Source organism: Gossypium hirsutum, chromosome D11, assembly GCF_007990345.1.
Source record: "Gossypium hirsutum isolate 1008001.06 chromosome D11, Gossypium_hirsutum_v2.1, whole genome shotgun sequence".
NCBI classification, from domain to species: domain Eukaryota; kingdom Viridiplantae; phylum Streptophyta; class Magnoliopsida; order Malvales; family Malvaceae; genus Gossypium; species Gossypium hirsutum.
In genome coordinates this window covers 31809980-31834231 of record NC_053447.1, presented here as the reverse complement: position 1 = coordinate 31834231, position 24252 = coordinate 31809980, and the positions used below count along the sequence as shown (strand labels likewise).

The following is a 24252-nucleotide window of genomic DNA, read 5'->3' as shown; positions in this document are numbered from 1 at the left end:
CTTTGTTTCTTTAAGCAAGTAGTCAAGAATCGTTGCATTTTAATCATGGAAAGGAACTTTGTCTAGCTGGAGGAGGAGGGTATCTAATGCTATATCAATACATTCTTTTCTTTTTTGCAAATTAAATTTAGAAGGATTTAAATTAAGATATTGCGCTTGAAAAAATAGGTTTAAACAAAAAAAAAGAATGTGTTTAGAATAATGACAAATATCTAAACTATATATAAACTTTGATCCAATATGCAATGTCATACATAAACTTTCATTTTGTACAATTTTATATATAAAATTTTGATTTGATTAAGTTGTCACAAATCATTAACAACATTATTAAATTAGTATCATTTTACCTTGATATATTGTATACACAAATAATTATATTAACTCAATAAGAAAATAAATGTATTCGTTTATTTCTTTAAATATATACAATCGAATCAAAATTAAAATAAAAATTTCATGTATATGTATGAACCACAATTCAAGTTTCGAGAGTATAATTACACCAAATCAAAGTTCATGTTAAACTAAAGTTCATATATAAATTTTATATTCGAAAGAATATTTTAAAGGAAAAAGTTTTCCTTTTGAGAACTATTTTCTTTTTTGATTACCATTTTTTATTAGTTGCTTAAGATGTATTTAATGGACACTTGTTCCCAGACCCCTATTAATAAAACCAAACGAATTATTTTTAAAAAATATCACAAATTTTTTATAAAATTAAAGATAATAATATGGACAAATGTAAAATGAATTTGAATTAATCATAATAAATTTAAATAAAATTTGAAATCTACATTTTAAATCAAATTAGGTTTAAGCTAACTTAAAATCTTGGAACCCACTCCTCCAATCACAATAAATCCCCTAAATAATTAATCAATTTTAATAATATAAGAGGAAAACTACAATCCGAGTTTCAAAATATTTTTAGGATTATCGTTGAGTTTTTTAAATTTATAAATATAAAAAGAAGGTTCAACTTAGTTGATACGTGTCACTTCTTTTCTTTTTTAAATGTAAAGTCCCTATGTTATCCTCACCTATATATAATGGATCAACTCTTTCCCCTTTTCCTTTTGCATTATTTAAAAGAATGGTAAAATTTCAATTTTGGTCCCTATAGTATCCTCAAATTTAAGATTATATAACAATGGTCAAATTTTAATCCTGGTCTATGTGCTACACCCAAATATAAGATCTAATCTTTTTACTTCAACTTTTTTTTATATAATTTAGTGTCTCAACTTTAATAATGTCATTGATTAAAATGTTGATATAACTTTTAAGAGTTGTAAACACTCTTGAAATCATTTGTGAAGTTCAAGTCTATTGCTTTTTCTTTCGTTACATGGTTATTACGTAAGTGGATATTTTTTCAATTTCAAAATATTACACTAGTAAATTTTATAAAATAATTTAATTGGATTTAAAATTTTTAAATTCATAAAATAGAGGGACTAATTTCTTAAAAGTAAAAGTAGGAATACTAAATACTATAATCTTTAAATATTTACTCTATAATTTAGAGTTAAAAAATTAACCCATCATCGAAAAGTGGGAAAAATTGTACTAATAATATATGAAAACAACATACATAACGTAGATATTTTGTCTCCAACTATTGACACGTGATTACCTTTTTCTTTCTTTCTTTTTTTCTAAATAAGTTAATTTTTTTTCTGAAAACATCAATGCTTATAATATAATAAATAATAAATCATTTTAATCACCTAAATGAGTGGTCTTAATGTCGAATCCTTATGACAAAAGGAAAGAAGAAAATATGAGCCGATTTTGACAAGGTATGAATGACAATAAGACTAAGATATAAAGGAAGGAAGGTGATTTTTCCATTTTTTTAATGAAATTATTAATCAACAAAATTAATGGATTTTTTTACCTATATGTATCAGTCAAAATTACAGTAATTTTCAATTAATAATTCTCAATTTACGAGTTATGCACAGATTATATTTTGGTAAAATTTTATAAAGTGTTCTTATACTATGTTCTTTTAGGTAAATTTAGTCTTTGTACGATAGAAATACTTGTAGATTAGATTAGATCAAGTTAAAGTTTGATTTTTAAAAAAATTTCAAGTTCAAACTTGACCCGTCCAAAAAAAAACTTATACTACTATTTAAAAATTAATGAAATGTCAAAATATATAATTTTTTTATTAATTTATATATTTTTAAAATTCTTTTATTTAAATCGATAAATCATATTAGATTAACAAAAATACTATTGTTGAATCTTTCACATTCATCCAAAAACATGGGGCCCCCAGAAAAATGTGATCATGACTACCATATTTTCTATATGCATGAATGTAGTACCTAAAAAGACTTGAATAGTTTCGAAGGTAGCGTAGCGTCTGCGTCTGCGTCGGTGCTCTCATCTAATCACATTCTCATCACTATTCTCCCTTAAAGGTGGTTACTTTAATCAAAAGTTTCACAAATCCCCCCACCGCACCCAACGGTCTTATTTTTGTCTCTAACGAAACACTTGTGAAAAATAAAGAAATAACTTTTACCCACTGATTCATATTTTACTGTGATTTTCCGTGCACGACCACCAAGTTTCCAACTTTATCCATGGGGTATATATGTTCCTTATGGGTCCCCCCTTAAGAAATAAAGGACACCGTTTCTCATAATCAAAGCTTTACAGGTGTCTATGTCAGGCGCCTTAAGTAAGGCCATAATGTGAGAAACGAAGAGAAGGTGATGCATGCGGTGTTGGCTGGGTGCTTGAGTCTGCTTCTTCCTTCTTCTATGTTTCTTCTTTTCGGCTATATTGATTAAATTTTTGTTTTAAGCTTTGCTTGTTTGAGTGCTTTTCGCTATCAAGGCCTACCAAAGCCAACAAAGAAAAAAAAAACTGAGGAAAGTGGTCATTTGGAGATCTGGGTTTCTCAGCTTTAAGGGAAGAGTGATGATGAGATTAAATTACCAGAGGCATTGTTATCAGCTTCTTAGAAGAAAAGCAATGTGTGGGTTATTTGTGTTGATTTTCCCACTTATTTTTCCTTGTTTATTTACTCCATTCACCCATGCTTCTCCTTCTACGTTCTCGGTATGTTTCTATATCAAAATTTTTTCTTTGCTTAATTTTCTAGGGAAAAAAAATATGAGTTCTGGGTTCCTGTAAATTTCATGGAAAGATAAACGGGAAGTTTGGAGTTGTTTGAGAGAAATTTTTTGCAATTTACTAAAAATGGAAAGTACGGATGGTTTGGAGTTTAATTTGCCGACTGAAGTTTGTGGCTAACTGCAAGCTTATGTAGCTATGTGTCTGATAATCCGATTGCTTTATTAAAAATTATGCCAAATATGGCATTATTCTCTTTGGTGGTAATATATATAGTTAATTCACTTCAACTGGAAAGTCGAAATTTATAACCAATAATTGTTAATAGGGTATGTTGCTCAAACTCACTCTTTTATCTTTCCTGGAATATCCTGTCGGACATGGTGGCACTTGTGTCCCATATATATTTGAACATGAGACGCGATCCTCTAAAGGCCTTGTAAAATTAAATATACCCGTACTGAACATATATTCGAATAACACGACAAATGAAATGCTCATAACTTAACCTTTGTTGCAGGAGTGGAATGTCCCTAAACCTAGGCATTTACGTTTACTCAGGAGTGCCTTACAGCGCGAACGTGTGAGTAGATATGTTTCTTAAGCGGCATCTGCCCCTGTGTGTGCCTGGACTTGTAATTTTTTTGTCTGATTTATTTCTATGTTCCTATTCAGCTTACTGGGGAGCAATCTGATCTCTGGGCTCCTCTGGCTGACCAAGGGTGGAGACCATATCTTGGATCTGTAAATGCCCCTTGTGAGTTATTAGCCATGAGATTTTCTAGTTTTGGTTTCTTCATGATTGTTAATATTTGCTGAGTTATGAGACACTGAAACTGGAGTTTGCGGTGGGCAGCATTGCCACAGAAATCAGAAGGATATCTACAGGTATTTCTTGATGGGGGACTCAACCAGCAAAGAATGGGGGTAGGTTTTCGTATCTATTTTACATGCTTAGAGGAGTCGAGAATTGCGAACCATTCCGATATTTTCAGTCAAATGTTTGTTTTGGGAAAGGAATTAGATGGTAAGGTGTTACATTTACTGTTTTTGTAGATATGTGATGCTGTTGCAGTTGCTAAAATACTGAACGCAACGCTTGTGATCCCGCATCTTGAAGTAAATCCTGTCTGGCAAGATTCAAGGTACTTTATGGGGAAGGAATTTTTCCTTTTCCGTTGCTTATTCCAATGGGAAATGTCTGGTTTTTTGTGTCGGTTCTAAGGAAGCGTTTTTTCTGAAGCAATTACTTTCCCTGCAGCTCATTCATGGATATATTTGATGTGGATCACTTTATGAATGTGTTGAAGGATGACATCCCGATCATCAAAGCGCTTCCTGATGAATTCTCGTGGAGCACAAGGGAGTATTATGCCACTGCTATTCGAGGCACTAGAATAAAAAGAGCACCTGTTCATGCATCTGCAAACTGGTATCTTGAAAACGTCTTTCCCGTACTGCAGAGGTTGGTAGCAGCATGAACATTTTGTTTTAGTACACGGTTTAGTAGATTTTAGAAGTTTTGGGCTTAAGGACGTTTTTGTACCCTGTCATGCACTCGAACATGTCAGTTCCTGCCATGGTTTTAGTTTAGGAAATGTGAGCTAACCTGTTTGCCCAGTTTTGTGATTTTATCCCCGTTTCTTTCACTTGCCAATTTGTGTGATCTAAAAGCATGTCCTGTTTTGGTACAGTAATGGGATTGCTGCAATTTCTCCATTCTCTCACCGTTTGTCTTTTGACAACCTGCCGAGTGAGATCCAGCAACTACGATGTAAAGTCAATTTTAAAGCGCTTGTTTTTGTTCCGCACATTAGAGCACTGGGAGATGCCCTTGTCCATCGCCTAACGTATCCTCCAGGTCAAAGTCAAGCAAGTAGCACTGACTATCTCAGGGAGACCACCGATCAAAATGGCAAACAAAATCCGCAAAAATTTGTTGTGTTACACCTTCGATTTGATAAGGTATAACCAGCTTATACTGTAGATTGAGTTCCTCATTGAGCATATTAAAAGATAAGAACTGTAAACATTTACTTCTCTATATGCTTGAGCTCTGTTGTTAAGATATCTGTTTGATCATTTCGACCATGTACACTATCTGCCTGCAAAACTTATACATGCGGTATCCGTAGAAAATGTGAGATGGTCATCTGTTGTCAAAGTTACATGGTTACATACACAGTTTAACACTCTTTATACATTAGTTCAGTTAACAAGCTTTAAGGATGGAAGATGATTGACCTATTTGATTTTAGTGTTTTCTCCAATGACTTTCTATTTTATGGCCAGTCACTGGTTTTCTCACTAACCTTTGATACGTGCAGGATATGGCTGCCCATTCGGCCTGTGATTTCGGTGGGGGTAAGGCTGAAAAATTGGCTCTGGCCAAGTACCGGCAAACAATTTGGCAAGGAAGAGTTCTCAATTCACAGTTTACAGACAAAGAGTTGAGAAGTCAGGGGCGTTGCCCGTTGACTCCTGAAGAAATCGGATTGCTGCTGGCAGCTTTGGGTTTCGACAATAATACCCGTCTTTATCTTGCCTCCCACAAGGTCCATTGTCTTACAAACTTTGGTTTTGCAGCGTTACTTCTCTTCCCTACACTTTCCCTCACAACTTCGAATTCATTGTATTCCAGGTATATGGAGGGGAAGCTAGGATTTCCACACTACGAAACCTCTTCCCCTTGATGGAAGACAAAAAGAGCCTAGCCTCTTCGGCGGAAAGGGTCCATATAAAAGGAAAAGCTTCTTTGTTGGCTGCTGTTGATTACCATGTCGGGATGCATAGTGACATCTTTGTCTCAGCTTCTCCTGGGAATATGCACAATGCTTTGGTGAGTACTTCTGGCTCATAGAATAATGCACCATGAATTGGTGAATGCAATGAATTTTCCTGCCTTGTGCTGGGTAAATTGTATACATATGAAGCCGCTAATAGATGACAGTTACAATGATGCAAACAGGTGGGGCATCGAACTTTTGAGAACATGAAGACCATAAGGCCAAATATGGTATTGTTGGGACAACTATTCCTTAACAAAAACATCAGTTGGTCGCAGTTCCGTCAGGCAGTGGTGGAAGGGCATCAAAACAGACAAGGGCAACTCAGGTTACGGAAACCAAAACAGTCCATATATACATATCCTGCTCCTGATTGCATGTGCCATGCTTAAGCCGTATTTACCCAAGGAAGCCAAAATGCCTTTACCATTGATATCGTAAATAAGCAACAAAGAGAACCCCTTTCTATAGTTCCAAGCTGTAGTTTCATTTGTAACCATAATGTTAATAAGCAGCAATCCCATTTCTCTTCTCCCCTTTGGATAGAAGTATTTTTACATCTACCGTTCGTAGTGTGCATTGTGTACTGTATTGATGGTGGTATTTTATATAGAGAGCTGTGGAGTTGAACATGTGGATGTTTATGCAATTCATCGGCAGATTTCAATTTTGGTTGTAGGCATGCCAGTGAAGTTGTCATTTTTGTAACACTTTACCTTTATTGTGTCAAATATTATATCAAACATCTTTGCATTCTGCCAATAGACTTTGAGTTCTTTTGAACAGTAAAAAAGGTTTTGATTAATATATCGTCAATGCTTCCGAGATAAACAAATGATACATTGTAAGACGATCAGAAGAATATATAAACGTACCTGACAATTCGATCAAATACAGCTCCATCGTAGGTTTTACCGAACAACCTCTTGTTTGGTGCCAGAAACTTGTGTCCCATGTCCTGGTCTCATGCTATGGAGATGCCATGGTTGATTTGCTCGTATAGCAATGCAGGGCTTGGTTCAACATAAATTCCATTTTCGGGTTCTTTACAAAACACACATATGTTTCAAGGAACAAGTTTCCAAGCTAGCTTCATAGTTTGATCATTGACGTAAGGTCGCAATGACCACATCAATGAATAGCTCTCTAGCTCTTCTGATGATGACTTGAGGTTTAAAGAAGTAACAATCTTATTCTGCAATAGAAGGGTGATGTTGGGTCACTGTTCAAGAGAAGAACAAAAGAGAAAACAGAAACAAAAATAGCGCATTTCAAGCAGTACCTGCATTGTATAATCTTGCTTCACCATACTATAAATTATCCCCATGATGGCAGCATAATCCGTCACTTCAGGTTCTCGAACACGAGATGAAGTCATCTCATCCTAAAGGAGGAAAAAGGATCTTTCAGCTAGATATTCAACTTTCAGTAGGGAATTCCAACAGGCAGAAAGAAACAACAAACCATCTTTTACAACGAAGAGAGTTGAAACATAAAACCTACTTCTCCACTACTTTCTTGTGGGTCTAGTCCGACGACAGATTCCATGTCCATCAATGGAGATAAATGTTCATTTGCCATTTGTAGTGCAGCTGTGGCAACTCCCAAGAGGCATTCGAGTTCATTCAGTATGCTTTTCACTGCACACCATAAGTTGTTACTTGAAACATATCAATTTCAATAGTAAAAAACTGTAAACACTTGTTCACCCTTAAAAAGACATTTACTGTATAAAAGTACATACATGAACAATAAGATTGCAAAATGTTACCTTTAATCAAATGATCATGTAGTCCATGTAGGCATGTCTGCACTTCTGATATGAAAGATCATTACGTAAGAATATAAGTCATACAGAATAAGCAGGATAGTTCGCATACAAGGTGAATTACTACTGCTGATTCACTAGAACGAAGCATGTAATACATAATCTAGCGTTTATCCCATAGATGAAACCCTTAAATCACTTAGCTTACAGTCATAAGTACTCACTGTTTCTAGGTATCAACCAAAGAATGCTTTATCTATGAAAAACTAAAGTACTTACACTTGCTCGTATTTTCTACACGGTCATGACTGTTAATACAACCAGCTTCAAGGTACGACTTTAACCTCTTGGTTTCATTGGCTTTAAGAATGTTCTCAATCAACTTGGATGTCTTCTTTATTGGAGGGCGTAGAAGAAACTCTGAAAGATAATTGAGAAAATACTATCACTAAGGGAAATGGCAAGGACACCTCCCCAACAATTGCAATGGATAAAAAACATAATGCTGGTTCAGAAAGCACTGACCTAGTCCTTGCTGAAAGCCCGTAAGTAGTCTGCCTCCAACAGGCACCAATTCATCAAGCTTTGCCACCCTGCAATGCCCCAAAGCACCAGTTCAGAATTCAGCGAAAACCCAACACTTCATAATTTTTATTTCTATAAAAAAAAGAAAAGAAAAAACCCTCCATACTAAGGTGTCGATATACAATTTCTAAAGCAACTAACGAATGAACACAGCAAAATCCAATGTATAGAAGCATTGGAGTACGTTTAATAACTGTGAACAAAGTTTTATGTATTGATTACCCTGTCAAAAATCTTTATAAATTTGGAAAATCTTATACTTCGTTTCTTCTTTTAATTTCTTCTCTTCTTCACCTTCCATTCCTGCAAAAAAGAAAAAAAAAAGGAGCTTCAGAAAGTAGTCATATAGAATGTAACCAAAAAAGAGGTACAAAGCACCATTTTTAGCAGAGAAAAGCAATGAAAAGGCTAACTTAATTGTGTAAAGGAAATTCTGAACTTTGAGAAAAGATGAAGATAAAGTATACCTTATCTGACTCTGAATCCGCAAAATTCCCTAAAAATCTATAATGCTTCCATATGGCAGTATGGGAAATCTCTGTTTCACAAAGCTTAATAGTCTAAAAAACTGAGTCGAATAAAGCCAACGTTGATTCCCATAAACAAAGCCAACACTTTGCCGGAACAAGAACACTCATAGTCTCATAAACAATTTGTTGCAATTGATTGAAAAATAACTCAAAAAAGAAAGAAAAGAAACGAAATATCTAAAAAATTCTGCTAATCCCACTGCACAGACACACAAACCAGCATTTCAATGCTCATGTGAATTTTAACTTTTCCCCCAAAGCCTATCTCTTAAACCAATACTTCATCAAGAAAATTTCCCTAAAAAAATCAGCAAAGCTTGATTCAGTGAATACAAGAACTTAATTGCAAAAGAACTTACAGCGATTCAGTGAATACAAGAGGCTCAGCTGTGGGTAGAGCAAGCAAGCCAAGGGACTAAGGGAGGAGTGCTAGTGGCCGAAGGCGAAGCAAGCAAGGGAGGCCGGGACTGAGACGGGCTGTCGGGCTGAGTGAGGGAGGTCAAATCGGCACCGGCAAATAGGCTTTATGTATTTTGTTTTAGGGTTTTAGTTACTGTTGTTTCAGTTATGATTATCTTTTACAGCGTTGCTCAATTTGACTGAATTTTATCTCAAGTCCCAGTGACTTCTGCTCACCGTACAAGTGGACAAAAAGTAAAAGACCATAAACTAAATCCCACATCGCGTGGAGAAAGCAAGTAGCAGCTTCTCCTCATCTTTATAAAGCAAAGCGTAGAAGGGGTTTAAAATTACGGAGCCGTGTGATGAGCACAGAGCGAACTATTCTTTCGCCTTTTACTAAAGAATACCGTGTGCTCGTCACTTTAAGCGGCATACGCCAATTTTTGGAAGGGCATTCCTTGTTGACTGCCCCCATTCCAATTTTAGTTTCAGAAAGGTTGGGATTTTTAGTAGCTTCTGTCTTGTAACTGGAGGAAGCCGTAGCGATTTGATAGGTATGCTCACTTTCTCTGCATCCTTCGAGCTGTGTGAGTGCTGGTACGTAAATGAGTGTCAGGAATTTCACTCCGCTCAAATTGAGTTGAAGCCGTAGGCTCTCTTCTGTTTGTGAGGCATAGGTGGATGAATTATGGGTTAATGTGGATATGTCACTACGTACGGTAACCCTTTATTGGAGGGAAAAAGATGTGATGAGCCATGAATCTCGCATATATACCAAACCATCTTTTAGAGATTGATCACCCTGAAATCAACATCATCATTGGAAGTTTACAGTTTACAATAAGGTCCTCTTACCTTGACACAAAAGTACTACTCCAGACAGGACAGCAACAGCACTTCTGTTCTTTTATATTTATTATAAAACCATACCGGTAACATGAACATAGTAGTCAATATCAATTGATTTATGTCACAGCAATGGTCAGGAAAACAGTTACCATGAAGCATTACAAGAAACCAGTTTCAGTAGAATAAGATTCCTAAATATAATACAAATCAACCAGCTAACGAATTCGTCATCTAAGCGTGCCCCAGAAGTGTGGTAGTTGTGGAAGATCGAATTATGAGAGAGAGACCCCATTTGAAGAGAACAGATTGGAACCAGACTTCAGTTTTGCTGATGAGCTTGCCAGAAACAAAGCAGTGCTAGTCTCCTATATCAAATGATATTTGAGCCAGTAGCTATGCTTAAATCGACACGCAATACCCAAAGATCTTACAAAATTTAAAAGCTGCTGCTTAATAGCTTGGTTAGTTTCTGTTGGAAGAATGGATCCAGTGAGTTAACAATAAGTACAACAATATTAACATGAATACTACTCTGACTACTCGCATTTTGAAGTAACCGAGTTCATAGCTGCAGACATCCAAATACATGGAAAAACTTAAAAAAAAAAAAAGTGAAATATACCTGTTGAACCACAGACACACACCCAAGTCCGAGCAAAGGTTGAATTCAAGAAGCGTCCGTTTGTTTCATGTTCTTTTCACAGAATCATCTTGCTTTTCTCCCTTTCTTTCACCAGCTACGATGGCACCATCATCCCTTCTCTCATCGACGACATTAAACAAATCAAAACGCGTTGAGATATCTCGATTTTGGTACAATCTCGGTGCCTTCTTCTCTTCATTATCCTCTCAATTTCCCTGTGAGCTCTTCTAATCTAAATACCCATTTCAATTTGGATTATTTTATTTGTTTCTTTTTGAGATGTCTGTTATATCTATAATTTCTGGGTTTTTGGATTCGGTTTATTTCAAGTTTTGTATTTTCTTTAAATGATTGATTGTGTCTTGGTTAAAGCCTGCCTTCATCTTTTTTATGCCATTTGAATTTTGATTAAAACAATTTAAGCAATTAGTAGACCTTGTTACCATTTGACATTACTGACTTATACATTGCCTTCATAGCAAATAACACTCCTGTACTTTTTCACTTCTACCAGATGAATGTATTTGGCCTTCAAAAAAGCAGATGGGTTTTAGTAGGAAAAAGAAAAAGCAATGCTATTTCAAATATTATCCTTTTTTTTTATTGAATTGGGTGACAAAATAATGCTCAAAGCATTTAGATGCTTAAATAATTTTAGCGAAATGAACCATAATCAGTTCATGTTTCTGGCTTTAATTGCAATTCACACATCCTTCTTTGGATTTTATACCTCAATGTTATACTTCCATTAGAACTTTTGGGAAGTAATAGCTTTACTTGCGTAATTGATTATACTATTGAAACGATAATAAGAAGAAATTTAGGCCTGAATTAGCTAGAAACGAGAGGATTTGTGCTCATGAAATCTCATTTACACTCTGTTTAAATGCAAAATCATTTTGGTTTCCTTGCTGGCTGGATGTTTGTGACCTAAAAATTTAGGTCTCATGAAATCATGTTAAATATGTTCCATTTAACTTGAGAGTGAATGTCGAATGTGGATGTATTTAAATCATGTTTGTTAATTTTTTTCTTGGGTACCTAAAGAGTCGGGAGTAAGATTCCTATACTCTAGCAGTAGCTTAATTACAGTGAACCATTGTGATACGGGGTTGCGCGCGGACCAAGATCGAGTTGCCAAGTCACGAGAAACTCCTACGAAAACCCTAAACAATTAGATCTGAAACGAAACAGAAAATTAAAAGATTAGATTTTTGAATTTTCAGATCTGAAATAAAATCCCCAAATCAGCAAAGAATCAAATTGAGAATAGAAATAAGTGTTAGGGTTCTTGAAACCCTCAAGGAGATTGTGATTCTGCCCAATTGAACACCAAGATAGTTTTCCCCAAATTTCGACAATCTAATTTCACCCAAAAAGAGTATGGAAAAACCCTAGAAATTGGGGATTTTTGGGCTGATTCCTTAAGATAGAAAAAGGCTGAAAACACAATAAGAACAGAAAATAGATTAGATAATGATTCAGCACAAGTAGAAATAAAGAAAGAATTGACAGTAAGAAATTAAAAGATAAGTCCTAAGAAGCCTTGAAATCTCGAAAGATCTCACAACTCCCTTCAAACGGCTCTAATCTCCCCTCCAAAGAATATCAATGGCAAGAAGAAGGTTGAAGATGGCTCCCACAATCAAAAAGATTGTTAAAACAACTTCTAAAGAAAACTCAAGAGAAAATCCTTGAAGAACTCAAAGAGAATTTTCACTCAAATCAAATCTGAAATTTTCAATGTAATTGTAATGTTGTAGGGTGGCTGGCCAAGCCATATAAATAGGCCTTTCAAATGTTTTCCTAATTTAATTAGAACACTAAAACTACAACTAAAAAAAAAAAAAAACTCCTAATTATTTTAATATGGAAATTCGGCAAAGGGTCTTTTATTTGGGACTCTTGGATAAACATTTAAACTAAGTAAAATAAATAAATAAAAATAAAACTTTACAACTTGGGCCACTTTGACAATTTGGCCTGATTTTCAACTAAGTATGGGTGGATTTCTTGATTGGGCTTGAAATCTTCTTATTGGGCCTCGCCTTCAAGAATTTGGGCTTTTGTGACTCGTATCATTCCCCCCTTCCTCAAAAAGATTCGTCCTCGAATCTGAAAAATCAAATGAACTCGACTTTCCTCTATCGAACGGGAGTAATGGCAATTGAGTCCACTGAAAAGAATAGCCATGAAATAGTAAATAGCAACACAAACAAGCTTGTAGTCCAATTATAAGCATAATAGAACAGGTATAACGCAAGTGAATGGACAGATTCAGATTACCATGCAAACAATCTAATTTACTCACCACTGCCTCGTCAAATATTTGAAACAAAGATGGACATGTTTTAAGGCATTCAGTCGTCTCACATTGTTCCCACAAACCATGAATAAATTGCGAGTAATAAATCAAATGGTAAACATAATCGTCACAAGTAGGTATTTGAAAAGATTTACATGGTTTACAGAGTTGCATAATCATACCATGCATTAATCGACGGTCTATAGATTCACTCACACATGCATTATCAAAAACAAGAATCTTTTTATCAACCATCAAAACAGATAGATCATCAATAAATAAAATAGGACAGTCAAGCACGTTTCGATCTAAGTGTTCATCAACACGATCTTTATCACTATCCGAGGAGTACAAAAGTGTTTCAAAGGTTTCAAGCATCTTACCTCGATAAGCAAAAGAATAAGGGTCGATTTTACCTTTTTCATTTAAAACAAACCTTCGTTCATCGGGGGCATAGTGTAGTCGAATCTCCGTTGTTGAGTTAACCTTTGTCAAATGAAACTCAAACTTCATGTACAACCACATAAACTGTTTAAGGCAAGAATATAAATTGAAAACAAATTTGGCAAATTTCGTTACCTTATTCTCCAAAACAGATTTGGACAAATTCAAGGATTTTACACAAGGTAAATCAAGAGAATAACAAATCACGCTTCTTTTCGTAATGACTTTATCAACCACAATCGAAGAGTAACAATTAATCGGATCAAAATGATGGGATCTTTTAAGAACTAAGTCACCAAAAGTTTTATCAATAATTTTCAAATCTGCACTGGACTCGGTTTCTAAAATTTCCTTACCTCGCTTACCTTCGGGATCATGTAGTGTGATTTCATCTTTGCTTAAGTTGATCGTATGAAAGCGTCTTTCATTTGAGAGGTATTGAAGTTGAAAGTTATCTTTCGATCTTTCGGGAACCTGAAAAGTAGCAACACAAGAAAAATTCATATCTTGGTTAGTGGAAACATTCCTCACTAGCCTTTCCTCGTCTTTTTCTTTTGTTTCTTTTTCTAACTCATTTTCTCTTCTTTCTTCAACTTCTTTTTCAATTTTCTTTTCTGTTTCACATTCCTTTTCACTCTCAATCTCTTTTTGCTCTTTTTCATTCTCTTTTTCTTTTTCCTCACTTGTTTTAACAGAATTTCTCAGTTTGATTTGGTCCTCATGGACTTGTTCCGGAGTGAGCGGCACTAAGGTAAGTTTCTTTCCTTGATGCTTGAAAGAATACCTATTGGTACGACCATCGTGAGTGACTTTTCGATCCAGTTGCCATGGTTCTCCTAGCAACAAATGGCAGGCTTGAATAGGCATTACGTCGCACACAACTTCGTCTTGATACTTACCGATAGAAAAGGCAATGCGCACTTGTTGAGTGACCCTAAATTGGCCTTCGTTGCTAAGCCCTTGTAGTTGATAAGGTTGTGGATGCTTGGTAGTGGTTAAGCAAAGCTTTTCCACCATCGTCGTGCTGGCTATGTTCGAGCAACTTTCACCATCAATAATAACTCTACAAAGCTTACCTTGTACATGGCAGCGAGTATGAAAGAGATGTTCTCGTTGCTGCTCGCTCCTTGGTTTTGCCAAAGATGATTGTCCACGATCATGAAAATCATCATCCATTCTAGTGACACGTCGAGGGCCGCGCCTTTGGGGTTGGTTATCCCTATCTTCCTTAATTGGATCTCGATATTGATGTTTTTGATTCACTCGTACCTCATTCAAAGTAGTATTCAATGCTTGAAGTGTAGCATTTATTTGTGTGATTGCAGCAGTATGTCCATCTAACTGTTGTTGGACTTTCATAAGTGCATCATTATTATCACCTTTAGACATCTTCAAAACCTGTAAAAAATAAACACTCAACACTCAAAATAAAAGTTAGCAAACCTCACCATTAATCACTCAAAAGAAAATTCAAATTCTCAATGAGGTCGAATTCAATCTTGTGAGTTCTTTATCAGAGTTTATATCAACCAATTAGAGAGTGTGAACCAAACTACCAAAGAATCCTAATTTGCACTAGGATGCCAAAAACTGACGAGACACCAATTGATTCGTGTTGCACCGAGGAAGAAGTTGTGCACACGTTTAAATCCTACTAACACAAGAAACAAGAAGGTGTTAGATAACGTAAAGGAAGAATAAAGGTAAACAAATGAAAACCTACAGCTAAGAATCAATAAAAATTGCTGAAAACAGAAAACCCGAAAAACTGCGGAGTAACTTGACAACTTCGTTCGAGGTGTTCCCGATCTCCAAAAATCAAGAAATTAAATCTGGAGTGTCCTTATATATTGAATTTTTGATCTGGAAATTTTGGGCACCAAATTCAACCCGCTGAATCTTTTTTTTAAATTTTTATTGAATTTCGTCTTTTTTTATTTTTTTGACTTTTTTGACTGATTTTTTTGCGGGAATAATTTTTTTATATTCAATCACAGTGCCAAAAACATGTATGTAAAATTTCAGATCAATCGGACAACGTTTACCCACTCAAATGATTTTTTTTGAACAATTTTTCTGGGTAAAACTGCTGTTTATGCTTTAAAAAAAATAGAGATCAGTTTAGAAATCAACCAAGAACACCCAAAACGCCCAAAATCTGATACCAAATGATACGGGGTTGCGCGCGGACCAAGATCGAGTTGCCAAGTCACGAGAAACTCCTACGAAAACCCTAAACAATTAGATCTGAAACGAAACAGAAAATTAAAAGATTAGATTTTTGAATTTTCAGATCTGAAATAAAATCCCCAAATCAGCAAAGAATCAAATTGAGAATAGAAATAAGTGTTAGGGTTCTTGAAACCCTCAAGGAGATTGTGATTCTGCCCAATTGAACACCAAGATAGTTTTCCCCAAATTTCGACAATCTAATTTCACCCAAAAAGAGTATGGAAAAACCCTAGAAATTGGGGATTTTTGGGCTGATTCCTTAAGATAGAAAAAGGCTGAAAACACAATAAGAACAGAAAATAGATTAGATAATGATTCAGCACAAGTAGAAATAAAGAAAGAATTGACAGTAAGAAATTAAAAGATAAGTCCTAAGAAGCCTTGAAATCTCGAAAGATCTCACAACTCCCTTCAAACGGCTCTAATCTCCCCTCCAAAGAATATCAATGGCAAGAAGAAGGTTGAAGATGGCTCCCACAATCAAAAAGATTGTTAAAACAACTTCTAAAGAAAACTCAAGAGAAAATCCTTGAAGAACTCAAAGAGAATTTTCACTCAAATCAAATCTGAAATTTTCAATGTAATTGTAATGTTGTAGGGTGGCTGGCCAAGCCATATAAATAGGCCTTTCAAATGTTTTCCTAATTTAATTAGAACACTAAAACTACAACTAAAAAAAAAAAAAACTCCTAATTATTTTAATATGGAAATTCGGCCAAGGGTCTTTTATTTGGGACTCTTGGATAAACATTTAAACTAAGTAAAATAAATAAATAAAAATAAAACTTTACAACTTGGGCCACTTTGACAATTTGGCCTGATTTTCAACTAAGTATGGGTGGATTTCTTGATTGGGCTTGAAATCTTCTTATTGGGCCTCGCCTTCAAGAATTTGAGCTTTTGTGACTCGTATCACATTGGGTTATGGTTAATTAGTTCTTTTGTTTGTTCAATAGGACTATAACCATGAAACTTGATGCAATGGATATGTGTGTTTATGTTGGTTTTAGCATATATTTTTTATGAAGTGGCAAATGTGAAAATATTTGTTTTTTTATGTTTGCTGCCATGTTAGCTAAAATGGGTGGGATTGTTTAAATTTTAACATTTTAGCCTCCATTATTGGTGTTAGGACTCAATATGAAGTTGTGATTATCTTCATACCCATTAGAGAAACCAAAACCTGAAAATTACTCATCTTCTTGCTTGCTCTCTTTGCCAAAAATGATGTAGGTACAGCTACTATGACATGAAGTGCAGCTTGGTTCACTCCCAAACATGACAAAATTAATTTTCTTTCATTGCTCATACTCCATGTAATTCACCAAAGTCTCCAAAGAATAGTCAGTAGTGTTGTCATTGTTCAAAATATTAGATTGAACCGATAATATAGGCTCAAAGGCAGTGAAAGATATGATTAGAGTGTAATTAGTAGTGCAGCCTTTTTATAGAAATGATAAAGATTGAAATGAAACAAATGGAGTGTGATGGTGGTATCTTTGAGATTCAGAAGTCATATTCATGGCAGCGAGTTTATCCTTTAAGTTTAGTGTTTCAATAATCATCCAAATCAATATTTTACAATTGCTTTTAATATTGCTCAATTAATGTATTTAAAAGAGATGTTACAAGCACATGTTTGTTTATGTAATTTAAATTATATTTAACCATCAATAGTTATTACGTATTTATGAGAATTAATTAATATTATTTAATTTAAATAAAAATAAAATAATGTTATTTTTCTTTTTGAATGTTTAGTACTTAGGATTACAATTTTAGAATCTTTTGAAAATTTACCAAACACTGTAAAATCATCAAAATGAAAGAAAATATCACATTTTTCAAAAATTAATTTTCACAAACTGTTTTCTATGAAATAAAAGAAGTCAAAGATTAGACAGACCCAAATTGACCAGAAATGTGTCGAACCATATAAATAATAGAATAGAGCAGAACATAAAGGAGTGCAGTTACATGAAGAATTAGGCTTTTACTCTGCTTTTTGTATTATCTAAAATCGAAACCAAATTGACCGAAGTGAATTGACTGAATTATCTCAATGCCCAATGTGTTTTGTTCACCCTAAGTGGATAAGAAAGGAAAAAGGAGAGCGATTCAAGCCAAAGATCACAAAACGAAATCCCACATCGCATAGAGAAAGCAAGCTACAGCTTCTCCACGTCCTTATAAAGCAACGCATAGAACGTTTGAAACTCACGGAGCCGTGTGATGAGCACAGAGCGAACTATTCTTTCGCCTTTTACTAAAGAATACCGTGTGCTCGTCACCTTAAGCGGCATACGCCAATTTTTGGAAGGGCATTCCTTGTTGAATGCCTCCATGCCAATATTAGTCCTCAATCTTGTTTTCTCCGATGCCTCCTACTAATTTGCTGTGGCAATCTGGCTCACTTTGTCTTGAGCGTATCAAGCTTGTCCCTTACTTTTAATTGGTGTTTACATTGTAGTGTTGTCTTTTTGCACTGGTGATGGGAGCCTAAATTTTCTGTAGGAAATGTCACACCGTATAGTCTGTTGCATAAGTGGCTCAACACCCGATAGGGAAAAATGTTTCATTTTCCAAGATTTTCCATGTGTGCAAACTTTACAATCTTAATTCAAACTGGTTCATAACATTATTAGTTTCATTTTTCTTTACTTGATAAACTTTTGCTCTCCGCTGCTGGAAACATGAGTCTTTAATGAAGCAACAAATTCCTTGTATTTTCCCAAAATGAAGTACTTAAGCAACAACAGTTACCCATTTCCATAGAAATAGAGTACAAAGAAACCGAATCTTCAAAATGAAACAATCATGTGTGGCAGCTACAGTACAAAGCTGAAAAAGAGAAATGATCCATGCTTTAAACTTCATGGATTGTTCTAGATACTTTGTTAATATGGAAGGGATAAAACAAGAAAAGAAAACCATCAATCACACACAAGCTATTAGTAATAGCTTCTTTCATAAGTCGCGGTTAGTTGAGCTGTCTAAATGGTGACCTTTCTTCGAAGATGGAGCTGGTTTTTTTGGTTGCTGGAGAAGCTGGAAGACTCCTCTTATTCTCTTTCAGACAGTCATAAAGTTCATTACTACCTTTTGAGTCCGAGAGGTCACAAGACTGCACTATCCTTCCCAAGATTCCCATCAGTTGAGCATCTTCACTGGAGAACTCACCGAGGCTATCGTTTAGGCCTCCAATAAAGCCAACCAAATTGTCTCTCTCTGTAGACAACTTCATTATGTCTTCGAGAAGATTTGCCTTTTCAGTCCTAAGCTCATCAACAGAAGCCTCTGATGTTCTCAGCCTTTCCTCCATTTGATCAGTCAAGTTCTTCATTTCCAAATGCTTTGCTTCCAATTCAGCTTCTATAGTTAATGCTAATTGCTTTGAATCAGACAGGGATTTTTCTTGTGAAAACAGTTTCTCCTGTATATAGTGAATGTCATCCTCCAACTCCGCAATCATCAACTTTTTCTCTTCGATTTCGAGCTTAGCCAGAATCTCAGCACTGGCAATCTTCTCCCAAGCTTCATGGACCAGTTTAATATGTTCCTGCTTCTCAGTAAGCTCTGAGGAAAAGGAATTCAATGAGCCATTAAAATCCTCTTCCATTGACCTTACAACCTGCATGAGACCATCAATTCTCTCATCTTTCTCTTTTACAAGCTGCAAAATGTTCTCCTTCTCACGCACGAAACTTCTCTCTGCACCAATATGAGCATATGCAGCACCTTCTAGTTCCCTTCTGAGTGATTCTTCTTCCAGAAAGTCAATCTCTCTCCGAAGATCCTCCAAGACCTTGTCGTGTTCTCTTGTGATTTGAAGAATGCTGTCCTCTGCAGAACTTACTGCTCTTAACTCTCTTGCTTGGAGCTCTTGCTCAAGTGTCACCATATGCTGTTGGAGGCTTAAAATTTCCTGATCTTTCTCTTTGGTTATACGGATAAGGTCATCTTTCTCTTTCTTGATACCTTGTCCAACCCCTACTTGCGCAAGAAGAGAAGCTTCTAGTTGTTTACGCAATTCCCGACTTTCTTCAAGGTCAACTTTTAATCTCTCAGAAATAGATTTCCATATCCATGACTCAAATTCAATTTCATGTCCTTTACAAACTTTCTCAACCAATTCAGAATTTGCTTTCTCCAGAGCATTGCAAGCTTCTGTCAGTTTCCTTTCCGAGTCCCTTTCAATATGAGAAATTTTCTCTTCTAATTGAAGTTGGCACCTAAATGACTCCTCGAACCTCTCCTTGTACTTGTCAAGGTCTTTCTGCCTCAGAGCCCACTGTTCAACCCTCTTCATTAAAGAAGCTGTCCTCTCACGTTCTTTAGCCAATTCAGATTTCACAGATTCTAAAGCATCAAAAGCTGCTTCAAGTTTCTCTCCAAATTCCTTTTTCATATGCCCAACTTGCTCTTCTAACTGACTTCGACTCCTACATGCTTCCTCAAGCATTTTCTTGTATCTCTCAACCTCATCCTGTTTCTGGAGCCACTGCTCTTCAAGGTGATCCAAAGATTCAACCCTTTCCGTCAAAGACACTGCCCTCTCTCGTTCTTTACTCAATTCAGATTTTGCTGCTTCAAGCGCATTGCAAACTTCGCTAAGCTTCTCTTTGGATTCAGCTTCCCTCTGCAAAGCTTGCTCTTCCAAGTGTATTTGACACCTAGATGCCTCCTCAAGCCTTTCTTTATACCTCTCAAGCTCTTTCTGCATCAGGAATCGCTGTCCTTCAATAAGATCCAAAGATTCAACCCTTTTCGTCAAAGACACTGCTCTCTCTCGTTCTTTACTCAATTCAGATTTTGCTGCTTCAAGCGCTTTGCAAACTTTGCTAAGCTTCTCTTTGGATTCAGTTTCCCTCTGCAAAGCTTGCTCTTCCAAGTGTATTTGACACCTAGATGCCTCCTCAAGCCTTTCTTTATACCTCTCAAGCTCTTTCTGCATCAGTAATCGCTGTCCTTCAATAAGATCCAATGATTCAACTCTGCTTAACAAAGATGCTACCTTCTCCTGTTCTTCTGCCAGTTGAGAATTTGCCACATCTAAAGCATCACAGACTTCTCTGATTTTTTCTTTTGAATCAGTCTCCATCTGTAAAGCTTTCTCTTTCAACCAAAGTTGACATTTGGATGATTCCTCGAGAATTGTTTTGCATGTATTGACCTCTTTCTCCATCAGCTGATGCTTATCCTCGAGTTGAGCTAAGTTATCAACCTTCCTGGATAAAATTGCTGTCCTCTCACGTTCTTCGGTAATGTCTCTCTGAGCATTGGCCAGAGCAGTATTTTTCACCTCCAGTTGCTGCCTCAGAATAGAAAGATTCTCCACCCCCTCTTTCTGATGGAGACCAAGCTCAGCCTCAGCATTTGCAAGTTTCAGTTGGGCCTCAAACATCCCCGACTTCAATAGTACCATCATTATGGAAATCTCCTCATTCTGCAATTTCAATTGAACGGCTGAAGAAAGGCAACTTTCAAGTTCCGTCTCAAGCACGTTAAGTGCAGCATCTTTAGTCTTTAACTGAGAGCTGTAATCATTTAATTTCTTCATCATTTCCTCCCGTTGAGAATTCCATTCAGCTTCTTTAGTCCTGAGATTCGATGAACAATCCTTGTGCATCTGCTCCACACTTTTGAGCTTGTTTTTCAGTTTTGAAAGAGAAGAGGAGTTTCCAGCTTCTTGAATTCTAGCTTCCTGGAGTTCTTTTAAAGAAGCCAACAACTCCTGATTTTCTTGCTCTAGTTTCCCCGCTCGATATTCCATTTCTTTATAAAAGGACTCCTTTGTGCCCAACAAATGTCTCAGAGTTGCAACTTCTTTGTCCCTCTGAGAATTCAAACACTCCAGTTGAGACTTTGCATCCTGGCATTCAGCAAAAGACTTTTCAAAGCGTGTTTTGAACTCTGAAATTTCAACTTCCAGGTACTTTCTTCGGGTCTCTTCATGAGCCAGGGATTGGTTGCACATCTGCAACCGGCTTTGGAGATCTCCTGTAATTCGGATCTGAGAATCTAGTCTTGTCTGCAGCGAAGAAATCTCATCGAACAGAGTACATTTTTCTTTCTCCCACTCTTTCTCACTCTCCTTGAACTGATTTCGGAGCCTGTCATGTGCTTCTTCTAGGTGTTTAAACTGCTCCTTCTTCCATTTTAGCTGATGTTCAACCTTCTTCATGTCTTCCTCTACTTTGACCAGCAAATCATCTCTTTCTCTCGGGTCCTTCTGATTTTTGGCCTTTTTCTCTGCTTCTGAATGTTTCTTCTGCGAAACCGACAATTGAGCTTTGAGGCTTTCAATCTCTGCCTTAAGCATGTCCATTTTTTGCTCTTGATCTATACTCTTCTCATTCGCCTCATCTAAAGCCAATACCAACCTTCCATTTTCCTGCTCCCATTTCTGATTCTTCCCGTCACGCTCGGCTCTCAGCTTATCATTGGCAGCATTCAAATGCTTGATGATAGATTCTTTCTCTTTCAGATTGCATTTAAGATCTTCATTAGCTCGCGTCACCACTGAGATTTCTTCCTCTTTTTCAAGAAGTTGTTGCGCCTGCTTCTCGATTTTTGAACTCGCTTCGTGGAGCTTTGTTGACTGCTCATTCTGGAACTTCTTCAAGTGCTCATACAATTCAGCTTTGCTTTTTAAATCTGACCTTAGCTTCTCGTTATCAAATTTGACTTCCTCTAGCTCTTCATAAACCTTCTCCATTGCCCTTTCTTTTTTCTTTTCTTTTTTTTTCCTGAAAACCTCTTCTTAAATTAGATCTGTTCGTAAGCAAAACACAGATCTTTTAGCTAACAAGTTTAACATTATGTCCCAAAGATAATCGCTCGTAAATAAGCAAAAGAATTGCTGTATTTATTACTCATGAAATATTTAAATAAGCATATAATTAGTATTATCCGCCAGAATTCCTCTAAAATGCAGAAAACCCTCACTGTAAACTGAAATATATTTTATTTTCTGAAGAAAATCCAAGACCTAATGTCGTTTTATTTTCTCTACTTTTCCGGGAAACAAACAGAGCAGCCAAACGAAAACAAAATGAAACATTAAAATAAAAAATAATTCCAAATACCTAAAACCCTAAAGCCCCGTAACACCAAGATACAAAGATTTTTAAAGAAAACTTCGCAGTGCAACAACAAATTAGTAATTACCCCACGAGGATTCAGCCAAAGGGGGGAAAAGCCATCATTCTGGTCACTTATTTTAAACATTCTTGAGTTATTTTTAGCTTCAAATTAAATATAGGGGAAAAAAATAACTCAAAAGACCCAAAGAAGTACCTTTAGTTTTGGGATTATAGATTAGCCATTTGAGGAGGCTTGACTGCAAGTTTTACTTCCTTCGGCGATCTTCTGGTTCACCGCATTTACTAAACATACAAAGAGAAAATATGGGAAAAATAAAGGAAAGGAATGACTGAGAAAGTGGTGCAGAGAGAGCCGTTAGGGAGAGTGGGGGAATTTTAAATTACTTGGACGGAGAGTTCACGGTGTATGCCCTCCACGGGGAAATTTTGAAAATGGACTAGCCGTTAGGGAGTCCAAATTGGGTTCAGGGTTGGACAAAGGGCTTTTTAAATCGCTCATAAATTAATGTATTAAAATCTGTCAGATTTAATTTTTAATTATTTTTAAAAAGAATTATTATATATTAATACAGGGTTAATGCTTATTTTCGCACCAAACTATACCTGTTTTTCCACTTTGGTATCTAAAATTCTTTCTTGTCTCATTTTGGTATATAAATTATTATTTCGTTACTTGATTTAGTCTAATTTTTATAAAGGTGTTAAAGAATTCGGTGGTATATGACGGTAATCAGAATTTGCCATGTGGCACGTCCAATCAATTAGAATGAGCCATGCGGCATTAATGATTATTAAAATTAGAACTTTTATATTAAAAATTAAAAAAAATAAAAGATACTTTGACCAATAGTTGACCACAGTTTATGAACATTGACCAATAGTTGCCCAACTTTTGACCGATGTTGACTAGGTATTACCCGACCATCAATCGGAGTTGATGAGCACTAACCAGTGTTTCTTTTTAACCTTAAATATTTTCAAATTTTCATAAAATTTTAACGATTACTAAACTATTACTTACGTTCTATTTTGATCATTGAACTTTTAAAATTTTTAATTTAGTCAGTAAACTATTTGAAATCTTTTTTTTTGTCATAGAATGTTAACAACTATTTGAATTTTCACGTGGGCTTTTTGTATTGGTCTAATAATAAATTTAATCCTCTGATATTTATAAATTCTATCAATTTGACCCTAAATATAACAAATTTAACAAATTTAGCTCTCAATGTTTCTAAATTTTTTTTATTATTTTAGTTCAAATTATTAAAAAATCAATAAATTTAATCATCAATATTTACAAAATGATAGGTTTTAATTTTTTTTTAAAATGTAAATTTTTTGACCTGTTGCTCTATCAAAATCATTCCTTTTTTTAGTGTTTAAGTTTAGGTTTAACTCCTTTCCGAAGTCAGGAATTGGACATTAGGGATCAAAATAAAATTTTGTAATTTTTGATGGGGTTAAAGGTAAAAAATGTTTAAAATGAACTTAAATTGA

At 35.5% G+C, this 24252-nt stretch overlaps 3 protein-coding genes and 2 non-coding genes across 6 annotated transcripts; 3 read left to right on the top strand and 2 right to left on the bottom strand.

Moving 5' to 3' along the window:
* The first annotated feature begins 2378 nt into the window (after positions 1 to 2378).
* Positions 2379 to 6650, top strand: LOC107913389 (O-fucosyltransferase 39). The gene is made up of 10 exons (XM_041104041.1): positions 2379 to 3087; positions 3623 to 3685; positions 3778 to 3859; positions 3959 to 4029; positions 4159 to 4247; positions 4364 to 4567; positions 4797 to 5067; positions 5430 to 5657; positions 5744 to 5941; positions 6071 to 6650. The coding sequence occupies exons 1-10, from the start codon at positions 2947 to 2949 to the stop codon at positions 6278 to 6280; spliced, it is 1557 nt and encodes a 518-aa protein (XP_040959975.1). The 5' UTR covers positions 2379 to 2946; the 3' UTR covers positions 6281 to 6650.
* A 14-nt stretch (positions 6651 to 6664) lies between these two features.
* LOC107911138 (uncharacterized) lies at positions 6665 to 8542 on the bottom strand. The gene is made up of 7 exons (XM_016839022.1): positions 8502 to 8542; positions 8182 to 8249; positions 7936 to 8076; positions 7660 to 7701; positions 7392 to 7528; positions 7171 to 7272; positions 6665 to 7083 (listed from the first exon to the last, which is right to left on the bottom strand). Exons 1-7 carry the CDS (start codon positions 8540 to 8542, stop codon positions 6955 to 6957), a joined length of 660 nt encoding a protein of 219 aa, XP_016694511.1. The 3' UTR covers positions 6665 to 6954.
* A 984-nt stretch (positions 8543 to 9526) lies between these two features.
* Positions 9527 to 9641, top strand: LOC121223945 (U5 spliceosomal RNA). The gene has a single exon (XR_005921412.1). It is a non-coding gene; the product is annotated as a U5 spliceosomal RNA (small nuclear RNA).
* Positions 9642 to 17869: 8228 nt separating this feature from the next.
* Positions 17870 to 17987, top strand: LOC121223934 (U5 spliceosomal RNA). Its single transcript, XR_005921401.1, has one exon. It is a non-coding gene; the product is annotated as a U5 spliceosomal RNA (small nuclear RNA).
* Positions 17988 to 18351: 364 nt separating this feature from the next.
* LOC107913388 (uncharacterized protein At4g38062) lies at positions 18352 to 23188 on the bottom strand. 2 transcript variants are annotated; one of them, XM_016841957.2, is made up of 2 exons: positions 22946 to 23188; positions 18352 to 22420 (listed from the first exon to the last, which is right to left on the bottom strand). In XM_016841957.2, the coding sequence occupies exon 2, from the start codon at positions 22362 to 22364 to the stop codon at positions 18627 to 18629; it is 3738 nt and encodes a 1245-aa protein (XP_016697446.2). In that variant the 5' UTR covers positions 22365 to 22420; positions 22946 to 23188; the 3' UTR covers positions 18352 to 18626. The 2 variants fall into 2 exon arrangements, with proteins under 2 accessions (XP_016697446.2, XP_016697447.2); XM_016841958.2 differs by having other exon boundaries at positions 18352 to 22395.
* Between the last annotated feature and the right edge of the window lie 1064 nt (positions 23189 to 24252).